The sequence below is a fragment of the Corylus avellana genome, chromosome 6 (assembly GCF_965113065.1).
Source record: "Corylus avellana chromosome 6, dhCorAvel1.hap1.2, whole genome shotgun sequence".
In the NCBI taxonomy this organism is placed as follows: domain Eukaryota; kingdom Viridiplantae; phylum Streptophyta; class Magnoliopsida; order Fagales; family Betulaceae; genus Corylus; species Corylus avellana.
The window spans coordinates 2,053,651-2,067,614 of NC_142495.1; the positions used below are offsets into that span (position 1 = coordinate 2,053,651).

The following is a 13,964-nucleotide window of genomic DNA, read 5'->3' on the forward strand; positions in this document are numbered from 1 at the left end:
TTCCCGCAAATGAATTTTGGGAAGTAGCCTGTTTTCCCGCGCATGAATTTTGTTTTTTGGTTTTTAAATTTGGTTGCCGTGGCATGGCACCTGCCACGAGGGTTGGTGTGAAAATAAAGGCGGTGTGACGAGTATTATAGCAATGCTTCTTACACTTTTATCACACTTATTTAAAAAAAAGAATGATAGGGATTCAACTTTTTTGTCCAACAAAAGTCTAATTTTTACCTTATTTATTTTTAAAAAATAAAATAAAATAAAAAATAGAAAAAATGTTTGAAGCAACCCTATCTATTTTTTGTCTTTCTTTTATTTGATATTTTTTAAAAAATGAAAATTGGTATTTTTTTCATAATAATGTCATTTTTTTCAAGAAAATGTCATTATTATGAAGAAAAATACTATTTTTCATTTTAAAAAAAATATTAAATAAAAGAAAGGCAAAAAATAGATAGGGTTGCTTCAGACATTTTTTTCATTTTTCATTTTGTTTTTTTTAGAAAAAAAATAAAGGGTAAAAATTGGACTTTTGTTGGGCAAAAAAGTTGAGCATTTAGCATTTCTCTTTAAAAAAATCTGTCCATACATGCTCGGCGTGCTGTTCATCAATTAACATCACAACTAACAAGAGTGAAAAAAAAAAAAAAAAAAGTTTACTCAACCAAGCCACGTCAATCACTTAAAAAATAATAATAATAATAACATTATTTTTCACTCTCATTTATTGCATTAATTAAATATTTGTTGATTTTACGTGTTTTAAGACTCATTTACCACACTTATGTCATATTAATTGATTAGCGTGTTTCAAGTGATTTACATTTTTTTTTGTAAGTGGTTGACATTAAAACCACTTAAAACATGTCATGTCAACAGATATAAATAGATGTGAAAAAAAGTATTATTTGAAGAAAAAAAATTTTACTTAAAACACACCACATCAATTAATATGAAATGACTTACAAAAAAAAAAAAACTAATATGAAATGAGTGTGACAAATAGATGTGGAGAGTAAGTAGCATTACTTAGCCACTTAAAACACGTCATGTCAACTAGTATGAAATATGTGTGAAGAGTAACTAGTCATTCTCAGTCGACCCGCCTCACTTAAGAGGCAAAAAAGTTGTCGTGCAATGATGCCAATAACTATCAACGAGTAAGCTTCAAAATTTGAAATCCTAGTTTGTTCAAATTGTTCCGAGAGGGCTTACCAAAAAAATAAAAAAAAAATTAATATGAAATTAGTGTGACAAATAGATGTGGAGAGTAAGTAGCATTATTCAGCCACTTAAAACACGTCTTGTCAACTAATATGGAATAGGTGTGAAGAGTAACTAGCCATTCTCAGTCGACCCGTCTCACCTAAGAGGCCAAAAAGTTGTGCAATGACGCCAATGACTATTAACGATCCGTCAGGCAACGAGTAAGCTTCAAAATTTGAAATCCTAGTTTGTTCAAATTGTTACGAGAGAGCTAATATAGAGCTCGTATGCTCAAACACTATAGTATGAGCAACTCAAAAGTTACTTGGACAAGTGAGGTCCATACTAGCTCTTTCATATTTGCTATCTAGATAGTTAATAATTTAGACAACAAAATTTATAGGAACCCAAATTCCATTGAAACGCTACACAAGCAAAGTACCATCTCCAGATTGGCCTATTACCTTCTACCTTCAAGCAACTGCGCTCTTCAGCCGTTGCCGGAAAGTCTCAAAGATGGCACATCCTTGGAAGCCAAAAATTATAGAAACTTGTATAGCATTTTTTCTTCATTCACCAGGGATTCACCAGGGACCAAAAAAAAAATAAAGGAAAAAAAGTAAAGAAAAATACTTCTTGTATCTACCTTTGTGTATTTCTTATTTGACATGTGAGTTTCCATAGCATTTGAGGCGTGTATTCTCATTTATGTTTTAATGTTCATCATTATTTTTAATTATCACTAAAGCAATTTGAGATGGAAGAGAAGCATACAAATAATGAAGATTGCGATGAAAAATCTAGGTACCTACAACTCCATGAAATAAGAAAGCTAGAAAAACAAAAAGCATCGGCTGGCTGAAATTAAATCTAAACGACATAAGTTTTGGGGTAACGATACGGTTGAGTACTAGTGTTGGAGGAACCCTCACAAAATTCTTCTAAAGCGGCTGCAGCACGAAAGAAACCTTGGAGTTCCAAGGTTTCATAATCACCAACTTTAACAGAGAGAGACTAAGAAGTGACAATTCTTGCTATGAGTGCAAGTCTTCAAACATTTGCTTTCAATAACAATTGTCATGGGTGATTTATCGTTCTCTTCAAGCCAGCCAGAGATCTATTGCTCTACGGCTGCAAGTGTAACCGTCCGCAGCCACACAAGGGTCATCCATCACATCCTGTAACAAAAATAAATAACATACCAGTGCTAAATTATTGCCAGGGGACTTTTCATGAAGTATTCAAATATAATCAAAACTATACAATGGTCTAAACTAAGCAAGACACCCCCCAAAAAAAAAAGTATCAATCCCAATTTAAAATTGAAGGAACTGGAAAAATAAAACTCCTAAAATTGTTTTTTTTTTTTTTTTCCTTTTGGAAGGGGGGATCATACACACCCTACTGGACATTCAATTAAGACGTTGTATAGCCACTGCATGAATGTGTCTTTTGAGATATACATGTATCTATCTACCTAAACATCTATTTCTTAAACTACCCCCACTTTCTTCCACCTATGAGGTTACTCCCAGATTTGGAGCCAAAAAGGGAGTGATAATCTACATAAATGGCTACTCTTAAGTTCACCAAAGCAATAGCATATTTGATTCCTCAAACAGCAACCATAAATATTGCCAATAGAAGATTACACAGGTATACCTTAAGAATTGGGCAAATGGAGTGGTTAGGAGGCGAGGGTTAAAATCTGGAACCTGAATCTCGAGCCGTCACCAACCATTTCAATCTTTCCAGGAGAAAGTACTTTCTTCTAAATCAGGCATGTCTCTACGCCAACATGAAGTCTGGAAGCTGACTTAAGTACTTTGCACGATGACAGCTTGCCTCAGCATCCAAATTCCAAAGTCATATGGCATCAGTCCTTGCAGCTCCAAGACTAGAAAAGGTTATCATAGACAGACTTACCATCACTAGTCCAGCTTCACCATTAATTAATGCCTATTTCTATCAAAATTTTGAAGGCATTGTTGCTAGACTAAGTTATCCCACTAAATTACAAGATCAAGAGAACAAATTTAAGACATGCACATTTTATACTCAATGCTTCACACCTACAAAACAAAACACAAAGCCACCTCAGCTTGGGTCTGGAGCTATTCCAAGAAATTGCATATGAAGTTTTCTGAAAATCACTGTAAAAACCATACACTTTCCAACTGTCCAACACTTACAAAAACCATACACCAATATCAGCCAACTACAGTCACAAAATCTTGTAACATCTACTAAAAGCACTAGCTCAAAATAAAAGAGCCTCCATACAAACAAACTAGCCAGCTCAATCACTTAGTAGTCAAAGAGGCTGAAACCCATATCCTGCAGCAAAACAAATTTGTAAGTTAGCAAAATAAACAAACATGTCTAAGTTATAAAAAACTACAAAAAGAAAAGGAAGAATAGCAAGGACATAACAATGTAATTTGACGTTAGTACGAGAGAAAAAAAGAGAATCAATCTAGGTTCTTATAAGCAAAACATTACATAAACAATAGCGCCACCACCAACAGGTACTGATGTCTACTTTTCTCTCTCAGCTGCAATCAACTCTGTGATTTCTTGAGAACCCTACTAGAATTTAATACTTTTGACTCTTACAAATATATAAATCAACAACAACAAAACATTCCATCAAGCTCACTAATTGTTTTGTATACCTGAGTAATTGCATTATCTTGAGTTCCAATTATATAACCACGTTGAGTATCAGTTACCGAAGGCAATGGAGTTTCACTTGTGTTCACTTCACTTTCTTGCATTGCTTGGCAGGTCTTCAATTAAAAAAATGTACCAAATGTGTTATAATATGCATGAAAAAGTCAAAATGTGCACATGCTTTTAATAAGCATAATTAAACACAAGTAAAGGAAAGAAAAATACGCAACCTATTTTTTCTTCTCTTATGTTTGGCATTGTGGTCACTTGATTGTTTCTTTTTTGCTTGTAATCTCTTCACCGTTTTTTCTACTGTAGGCACCTTTCTTTTTAAAGGTGACCTCCATTTACTCCAAACCTCAACAGTACTAAACACCTTATTACTTTTTACTGCCACACCATCAATGGCTTCATTACATATAGAAGATGCACTTGGAAGGTGATGGGAAGGTGGACTAGGTTCACACCTTAAGCCATAGTATTTCACCTTTAACATATCTAGATGATGCATGACATCCATGTAATGGTCCTCGCTTGTTGCTGTGATCGATGCTACTTCAAAAATATTTTTCATCATGCGGCCATATCTTTGTGCATCAAGGTTGCTACTCAAATCATCATATTTTGTTCGCTTCAAGTCCTTCCTCCATCGGTCAAGAATATATTTTGTTGGTAACAATCTAACTTTCCTAAGGTTTAATACGATAAGGGCATGCTTACACAAGATTCCTCTAAATTCAAACAACCCACAATTGCATTTCACTTCATATTCATCTTCATTGAAGTAAACACAGAATCTTAATTCCTTTATGCAGTCATCAACTTTTACCTCATCAGACACTTGATAGGTAGAAATTGCACCTTCACATTTAAGACGAGAGCAATCACAATACATCAAGCACCTAAACTCTTCCTGAACTTCTTTGAACTTTGTATTGGTGTAAACATCTTGATATTTCTTCTCAATAGGGTAATGGGATATACATGGAATGGTGCTATTAAAAGAATCAAAATCATATGTTTTCTCGTCCAAAACCTTTCTCCTCAAAACATGATCAAATTGGTCAAAAAATTCCTTCAATGTGCTCCTTGAATGCACATAACTATCAAAAAATTCATTCATACTTTCACTTCTTTGTGTAGTACTCATTCCGGCCCAAAATGTATCTTTCACATATGTTGGGCACCATATAACCCACACAACCATGCATTATCCTGAAGATCATAACTCTCAAGTAGACTTTGCCAACTCTCATTGAATCTAGCACACGTTTGAGAATCATATATACAAGTTTCTATGGCATTCTTCAAGCCACAGGTGTATTGAGCATGTGATCCAAGTCTTTCAGGGAATTTTCTCATAATGTGCCACAAACAGAATCTATGACGGGCTCCAAGAAAAACTCTTGCAATTGCACTTTTCATAGCCTTATCTTGATTTGTTATAATTGCATTTATAGCTTGACCGTTCATGCATTTCAACCATGTTTCAAACAACCAAACAAATGTCTCTGTATCCTCACTTGATAGTAATCCCGCCCCCAAAAGTATTGACTGGCCATGATGATTCACTCCCACAAAATAAGCAAATGGCATTTCGTACATATTAGCCAAGTATGTCATGTCAAATGTAATTACATCCCCAAAATACTCATACGCTGCCCTGCTCCGTACATCAATCCAAAACACATTTCTTAACCTAGATTCATCATCCAAATCCATCACAGTGTAAAAGCCATCATTCATATCAATGGGCCAATGAAATGCCAACACTATAAATATTTCAATAATTAGGGCATAGGCATACATAAACCAGCCAACATGGTCAAGTGAGAAAGCAAACCTATGGATATTGATATAATGTACCTCATTATTCTTATCGCTTGATGTACCCTCAGCACCACTTTTAGCACTATTAACAAGAAGGGAAGATAAAATAGGGAGAAGCAAATTTCTGATCAAAATGTTGTAATGATTATAAATAAATAAAATTAAAAAATAAAAATAACAAAAAAACTTTATTTAACCCACTAAGGTTGCTGAACCTTTGTGAAGTCACAACAATGGTGTGCTTGTGTCACTTGTGTAGGCATGTGTTTGTATTGTAAAAAAAAACTAGTGTAAGGAAAAAAAAAAAAAAAAGTGACTAGGATTACCGTGGTCATATTAGGATGAGCATAAACTCCCCATGGACGATACAAACCAGGGTATGGAATTGGCGTCCCATACGGTGGGATCAATGGATGCTGAAAATTTGCCAACAAGAAAGAAAATAAGAATATTGTATCCTGTAGAGAATATATGCCTCTACATGATCCAAAAAAGGGATATATTCACCTGGCTTCCCCATATATAGGGGTGGGGAGTTGGAGAAGCAATTGTTGAGGGGAAAAATGGAGGTGGCATAGCTCTAGGACCATAATAAGCCTAAACAGGAAGCTCATCTATAAGCTGCAAAAGTTGATTATCTGTATATTCAAACTAATCTCTATAAAGTCAAAAAGCAATTAAAAAAAACAAACATATTCTCATGACAAACCTGCATAGAGCTAGACCAATCAGGATAAGGTGTTGTTGGTATTTCCTATAAATACAAATGAGAATGCATTACAAAAAAAAGGAAAAAAAGAAAAAAGAAAAAAAGAAAAAGAAAATGTGGGTTAAGAGGAAGGCGAGGATACCTGAACTGAAGAAGCAGGTTTGGAAGGCTTAGGAGGGGTATGCTCTCTTCCCCTGTCCCCATCGAGTTGTTTCATAAAATCCACTTCAAGTTCTACAGTTTATGACTAGAGCTCTTTTATCCGCAATAATATCTATGAAGCGCATGAACACCATATTGAATTACTAACAAACAAGTTGGAACAGGTCAATATTCTATCCAATGATCATATACCGTTCTTAAAGAAAAGCTAACCACCACAAGCATACAAAACTAAGTGCAACACAACTCAATCTAATCCAATAGTAACAATCTATTTGTACACAAAAGTATATGGGGCCTGTGGCAACAGAACGCGTAAGTACTAAGAACAAAATTATTTCAAAGTTAATCCAAGGTGCGGATGATGAAGAAGTGGTCCTGCAAATTAAAAGTCATATAGGAGACAAATAAAAGTCTGCATATAGGACATCGCTATCATTTGACCATCCATTACTAGTTTAACGTGGAGATGCGTGACCCAATTGATGATGAAATGCTAGATTTTCAACTTCTTCTTTTTTGAGGCTTTTAGAATAAAGTTTGAAGTGTACTCTTAGAGGCACAGTGCCACCTCCATGTTGCAGTTTACAACAGTTTCGTTATCATTCATTGTAAATACACTACTAATTGCTGACTTTGTAAAAAAATGGTTCTCTTGAACTACGGTGTTTAGTCACCATTGCTAAGTTCACCTCAGGACAAGCAAGGTCGTGAGCAGGGCCCAACCTTAAGGTCCGGTACACTCTTCAGTCTTCAACAACAGGCAAGCACCTCAGAACACAGGCTCATTTAAGTTGGAATGAATGGTTGGTGGTAATAGCCCAAGTGAATTACTGACCCCTCAAGGCTCGCCCCTTGAGTAATCGAACCAATCCAGCAATATTAGGCGGCAAAAATGGTCCAGTTTTGTTAGGACACATTGCTCAGTTGCATCATATCTTGTTTTACTCCACTTCTCTCTTTTTCTTTTTCTTTTTTTTTTTTTTACTTTTTTCTTTTTTAGGTGGGGGGTTAGGACTTGCAGACTTACTTACGGCACCGAAAGCGGGCCAAATAATCACCGATAGAAGAATCCAGTTTGACAAAACTTTGCCCACAACCCAAATATCAACACAGCCTACAGAAATCGACCCCATCTGGACATAGATCAACAAACCCACAGAAATCCACACAACCCAACTCAACCCACTTCAGTCACACAAGAATTACACAATGAAACAGTATATCTCATCAGGAATAGAAACACATCAGATTTTGAAGAGCAAACTCATCAGGCGTCCTCGTTGGCGGCGTACCTGGAGGTGTACGATGGTTGTGGCTCGAGAATGAGAGCGCTGGAGCTTGAAATTTGGGCGAACGAGCGGCGGAGTCGCACGTCAGCTCTCCGGCCCCGTGGTGTGAAGGGTGGCCTGAGAATGGTGGAGGAGGCGTTGCACAGGGAGGAAGTTTAGGGATGGGTGGGGAAGGGAAATTTTTGGTGGGAAATTTGGGGGGAAGGGTGTTTTCGCGCAAACGAATTTTGGATGCTGTGTCACCCGTGATGGACCTACCACGTCAGCCGTGGTGTGAAGGTATTTCTGATTGAAACACAGCGAAATGCTCAAACGGACTATCCCTCCTAGCAACCATTTACGTGACACATTCTTGTCTCTATTTTTTAAGGGGTAATTAATTATAAATGATAAATATTTATAAAATAATATCCACAAACATTTAACATTTCCCAATTTTAAATATTAAACTCTTATTTTATTGGGCCAATCAATTTTTTTTTTTTTTAATAAAGATGGATTCAACAATGGCCAATTAAATAATGTTGTACCTTCTTTTTTTTAACATGTCTGCATAGAGGGAGAAAAAAATTTGAACTAATGACTTGCGCTTCATAATGCATTATTCCTAATTGATTGAATTATCCATTTGATACAATACTGTTGTACTTAGATGGAAGTATGATGCGAGTTTAACAATTAGTATTATGAGGCATGTTACACATTATTCTTTTAACTATTTTTTAACGATCTCTTTTTGCAAATTCAATAGATCTATCACTGAATTTGTAAACTTATACGTGTCTCATACAAATTTAATTGTAAATTCACTAAATCACTGTATGAAAAATAGTTGAAAGATGGTTGAGATAATTATTTTTATTATTTATTGAAATCTAAATACTCATTTCTCAATTTATTCTCGGCTCATTGAGTTGATATGGTAGTGTATATGAGATATTGATTTTTTATTTTTATTTTTTTTAGAAATGTTATTTAGTATTTTGATTTTCCTATCATTCTCTCATTCTTCATTTTCAAAATAATTTGTGAACTTACACCTTCACTTATGTTGGTCCAATAAATTCAATGGATGAGAGAATGATGGAAGAATATTAAATGTAATTCTTTATTTTTCTTTTCTCAATACGAGTTGAGTTGAGTTAGATGCATTTGGTATTACAATTTTATAGGCAAAATATGTAATTTTAAACAAAATTATAAAAAAAATTGATTATTTTAGTTTGTGTTTTTAAAAATTAGATTGTATTTTTTAAAAAATGCACAATTTTAAAGAAAATTTTCAATTTTGCCAAACATGTCAAACAACATTTTTAAAAATCAAAAACACTTTAAAATCGTTATTTTTATATCACATTTTTTTTTATGGAAAATATTTAGTGTTGTTCTAGTGTTTTCTCAATTGTAATGTGGCTTTTAAAATTACTAATAGATTAAAAATTAATAATGATTTAATAGTAATTTTAAAAATTTCATCACAGTTGAAATAACATTAGAAGAATACCGAACTTTTTTAATTTTTTTAGCGTTAAAAAAAAATAAAAAATAAAAAATAATCCACCCCGTGAGAAAGTTGCAACGAATCTCATTTTGTTGCTGCGCTATTAAGGTCACAACACTTTTCTCATTCACTTTGTTTCCCATAATTTCGTTCAATTTTCTCTCTTTTTCTCTATCTATCTATCTATCTCTATCTCTCTGTTTGGTTTCTGAGAAATCTGTCGTTGGTTTAGAAAATGTGAGGAAAAAACTGGGTTTCTGCAAATCCAAGAGGTTTGCGTTTAATTTTTGGATTTGACCTGTTTTAAGATCTGTGGGGTTTGACGATCTCCAGAGCCATCATTGTTTGTGTCTTATGAGTTTGTTGGTGTTTCTTTGTATGGGTTTCTTAGATTAAGTTTGGAGTTGTCTGCTTCGAGTGAGTAGCTTCTGTTTGGTTGCTGAGAAAAAAAGTGGGAAGTAAAAGGACAGAAGAATTTTTTTTTAGTCTACAAGCTCAGTTTATTTGGTTCCACATAAACGAATCTGTTTCTTTTTATATTTCATTTTCCCAATTAATGAAGTAAGCTGGTTAGTAAGGTGTTCTTTTGTGGCCAGAAGAGCAGAATAAAATGTTTGTTCTTTGTCGAATGCGGGAAAAAAAAAATCTGATTGAATTGGTTTTTTAATTTTGACAAAACCCATTGTTGTTTTAATGGAATAGGGTTTTAAATAGGTCATTATCAAAGGTTGATGACCTCTCTACGACTAGAACATCATCTTCTATCTTTGGATCCTTCAGGTTCTTACGAATTTCTTGAACTTCATTTAACTTAATCCACACTTTCACTGGCATCACTCGAATATTTTCCATGCTTAACTTAACATGTTGAAAATTCATGATAGAAGAACTTGCAAAATGTTATATTGCTGTGTGTTTGAGTTATTGCTATATACTTTATTTACCAATTGCATTGATTAAGCAGCTTAGATTGAAGGAATGGGTGATTCCACTTGAAACTGCCGGATGATGTTGGGACATTGCGCAAGGGCTTTGAGTTCCATTTCACTCTCACGTTATACTGGGACAATGAAATAACTTATATGATCCATCCCTTCTGATGGCAGGATATGTTAGACTTTTTTCAGTATTTTGTTGCTTATTAAATATTTTCAGGTCATGCATCAATGCATGCTTTACTATACATGTAGGCTGTAGTTTACTGAAAGCTTAACTATGCAGATAGGTTATCCTAAAATCTGGAGGATAGACGAGTTTTAGTTAAGAATGGTGGTCTCTGGATATCAAAGTTCTTTAACAAACATATATAAGTTCCTCAAGGGAATTTTTTAGAAAAAACAAACAAGAGAGAGCAAAAAATAAGAGACAAAAAGGAATGTTTTCCATGGTTAATTTAACACGTTCAAAATTCACGATAGAAGAACTTGCAAAATGTTATAGTGCTGTGTGTTTGAGTTATTGCTACATACTTTATTTACCAATTGCATTGATTAGGCCGCTTAGATTGAAGGAATGAGTGATTCCACATGAAACTGCCAGATGATGTTGGGACATTGCGCAAGGGCTTTGAGTTCCATTTCACTCTCACGTTATACTGGGACAATGAAATAACTTATATGATCCATCCCTTCTGATGGCAAGATGTGATAGATTTTTTTCAGTATTTTGTTGCTTATTAAATATTTTCAGGTCATGCATCAATGCATGCTTTACTATACATGTAGGCTGTAGTTGACTGAAAGCTTAACTAGGCAGATAGGTTATCCTAAAATCTGGAGGATAGACGTGTTTTAGTTAAGAATGGTGGTCTCTAGATATCAAAGTTCTTTAACAAACATATATAAGTTCCTCAAGGGAATTTTTTAGAAAAAACAAACAAGAGAGAGCAAAAAATAAGAGACAAAAAGGAATGTTTTCCATGGTTAATTTAACGCGTTGAAAATTCATGATAGAAGAACTTGCAAAATGTTATAGTGCTGTGTGTTTGAGTTATTGCTATATACTTTATTTACCAATTGCATTGATTAGGCCACTTAGATTGAAGGAATGAGTGATTCCACTTGAAACTGCCAGATGATGTTGGGACATTGCGCAAGGGCTTTGAGTTCTATTTCACTCTCACGTTATAATGGGACAGTGAAATAACTTCTATGATCCATCCCTTCTGATGGCAGGATGTGATAGACTTTTCAGTGTTTTGTTGCTAAATAAATATTTTCAGGTATGCATCAGTGCATGTTTTACTGTACATTTAAGCTAATACTTTACAGCAAGTTTAACTGTGCAGGTAGCTTATTCTAAAATTTGGAGTATACATTTGTTTTTAGTTAAGAATGGTGCTGTCTGGATATTAAAATTTCTTTAACAAACATATATAAGTTCCTCAAGGGCAAAAAATGAGAAAAGGGGAATGGTAATATCTGTTATATACTTGTCTTAGGTATTTCTTGTCAAGCAATATCTGCCCTTAACCATCAGAGCTGTTGCCTCAACTATATGTTTTTGCTCTGATAGTGTTTTGATTTTTGTGTTGTTTCCAGGCCTCAGCTTTATCATAGATCAATGAAGCACATTGTGAAGATTATGACATTGCTGGTTGGCATCTCTGCCCTTTGGTTTGGCCTCTTGATGACATCTATGGTTCCAAGTAGCCATACCTTGTTAGTGAGTTAATTTTCAGAAGTTTTTTTATTTTTTATTTTTTTTTATTAATCTGTTTAATATAATTTCTCCAATGTAGACAATGCTCAAGGTGCCCTGTTTCCATCTTCTTCCCAGCTACCTATCTATTTTATCACGTGTCTTGGATGCTATGGCCTATTAATGGTTGGAGTTGGTTTGATGCGGTTTCCAACTTGTCCTCAAGAAGCATTGCTTTTGCAGCAGGTATTTTTTCTTTTCTGTTTTTCCTCGTTCGCTTAACACTGCCATATCATATATTGGGCATTTTGGTAGCATTGTTGTTATGCAGATTCCTCAGAAATCTGCATTCTTTTCTTTTAGTTGTAGATATGTTGAAGATGAGATTTCCACTTGTAAGTGTTGGGTTTTCTCACAACATTTGAACAACTACCCTGGCAACCATTTGTTGCATTCTTATTAAACACATTCCAAACAGAGGACGTTTCTATCTATACAAAGTCTTTATCAAGGATTTCTTTGATTATCAACTTTACTGCTAGCATATGGTTAGAGTTTTTCCCTTTTGCTTTTATACAATACATGCATAGCAGCTTTAAAGTTGCTTCTGATATCGTCCAAACATGACACATACCATAATGGTAATCTCAAATTTGGTTCCAACACACATACCAGGATGCAAATTGTGAAGTAGCTGGTGGATGAACCTTTATTAGTATTTTGCTGTGGGAGTGCTCATCTGATGAGAAACGCAAGCGTTTATTTGAAGAATTTGTATCAGTTCATCATGTTTATCACAAATTTGAAATTACTGACTGTTAGATGCATATGATTTGAGTTTATTTTTTTTCCTTTGGTGATAACCAGCAGCCTAAAAATGAGCATATTATGATTCTGGTAGGCAGTCTCATCTGTGTGCAGGTCTTTTGGAATTATGATGATATTTTTGCATTGCTATCCTTTTAAACGTAATTTGTTGATTAAATAAATATAATGTCCCTTAACTAAACTTTCAGTTATTATTCATTATAAAAAATAAAATTAAAAAAAATTAAAAATCATTATTGTTATTATTATCATCATTATGATCAATCATCACCAGTTTATTTTGTATATCCTTGAATCAAGATCATACTTGTTATCATGCCTTTCAGAGTCGTAATTGTAATGTTTCTTTTGTAGGACATCATTGAGGCCAAGGATTATTTGAAGCAAAGAGGGGTTGACGTGTGTTCTGAATGATTTGAGGATCCTTGAACAAATTTATGCATTTTTACTAATTGCTTATCAAGTGACCTCTTGTCTCAAATCAAAATCTGTGGTCTTCTCCTTGGGTCTCCTCCTTTCCTGGGTTTAAACCCTAATGATAAGAAAAATAATAGATCATTTTTAAACATTTCTTTTTCAATGCTCTTAAAGTGAATCAAAGATGATGTAAATCCTCGATCTCTAATAAAAGTATGATTTGGCTTTGAATCTCAAGCAAGTGTTATGAAAATAAATGTATAAATTTTTTATTGTGATCTAAACCAAACGGTATCTACAATTAACTTCGTAATAAACTGTTAAAAGCTTCTGTACTCCTTCGGTAGTCATTAATCTCCCAAATTTGACTAAAAGCTTTCCATACAACAAGTCTAAGCTCAAGCCACAAAAAGAAGATTTTTTTTTAAAAAAAAAAGGTCAAAATGAAATTTGGGTTTTTAAATTGTGTGTTAAATACTAATTTTGTCCACACAAATATATTGTTTCTATTTAAACTTTAAAGTTTTTAAAATGTTTTATAAATAATGTAACTATGGATCTCATGGAGAATCCTGACTTAAGATGAACTCTAGCGGCATGCTTAACACATACAAGTCAAACGGGAAATGGTGTTTCCAGTGGCAAACGGGTGAGTAACGCATAAGAACTTATATTTGGGAAGGGAATAATGCTTGGAAACGACTGCTAA

The 13,964-nt window shown here is 34.2% G+C and overlaps 3 protein-coding genes across 9 annotated transcripts; 1 reads left to right on the forward strand and 2 right to left on the reverse strand.

Annotated features, from left to right (window-relative positions):
• Positions 1–1,931: 1,931 nt before the first annotated feature.
• On the reverse strand, positions 1,932–5,725 carry LOC132186820 (protein FAR-RED IMPAIRED RESPONSE 1). 5 transcript variants are annotated; one of them, XM_088517339.1, is made up of 3 exons: positions 3,396–5,725; positions 2,866–3,275; positions 1,932–2,381 (listed from the first exon to the last, which is right to left on the reverse strand). In XM_088517339.1, exon 1 carries the CDS (start codon positions 5,081–5,083, stop codon positions 4,073–4,075), a length of 1,011 nt encoding a protein of 336 aa, XP_088373465.1. In that variant the 5' UTR covers positions 5,084–5,725; the 3' UTR covers positions 1,932–2,381; positions 2,866–3,275; positions 3,396–4,072. The 5 variants fall into 5 exon arrangements, with proteins under 5 accessions (XP_088373465.1, XP_088373463.1, XP_088373461.1 ...); XM_088517337.1 differs by having other exon boundaries at positions 1,933–2,381; positions 2,866–3,789; positions 3,879–5,725; XM_088517336.1 differs by having other exon boundaries at positions 1,934–2,381; positions 2,866–3,540; positions 3,706–5,725.
• A 23-nt stretch (positions 5,726–5,748) lies between these two features.
• On the reverse strand, positions 5,749–10,222 carry LOC132186821 (uncharacterized). The gene is made up of 7 exons (XM_088517253.1): positions 10,107–10,222; positions 7,873–8,123; positions 6,558–6,649; positions 6,416–6,460; positions 6,214–6,327; positions 6,033–6,122; positions 5,749–5,788 (listed from the first exon to the last, which is right to left on the reverse strand). Exons 1-5 carry the CDS (start codon positions 10,220–10,222, stop codon positions 6,304–6,306), a joined length of 528 nt encoding a protein of 175 aa, XP_088373379.1. The 3' UTR covers positions 5,749–5,788; positions 6,033–6,122; positions 6,214–6,303.
• Positions 9,441–13,492, forward strand: LOC132188229 (dolichol-phosphate mannose synthase subunit 3-like). Of its 3 annotated transcripts, none has more exons than XM_059602640.2 (4): positions 9,441–9,478; positions 11,911–12,034; positions 12,149–12,256; positions 13,193–13,492. In XM_059602640.2, the coding sequence occupies exons 2-4, from the start codon at positions 11,933–11,935 to the stop codon at positions 13,250–13,252; spliced, it is 270 nt and encodes an 89-aa protein (XP_059458623.1). In that variant the 5' UTR covers positions 9,441–9,478; positions 11,911–11,932; the 3' UTR covers positions 13,253–13,492. The 3 variants fall into 3 exon arrangements, with proteins under 3 accessions (XP_059458623.1, XP_059458622.1, XP_088373942.1); XM_059602639.2 differs by lacking the exon at positions 9,441–9,478 and adding an exon at positions 9,586–10,150; XM_088517816.1 differs by lacking the exon at positions 9,441–9,478 and adding an exon at positions 10,177–11,591.
• The last annotated feature ends 472 nt before the right edge of the window (positions 13,493–13,964 follow it).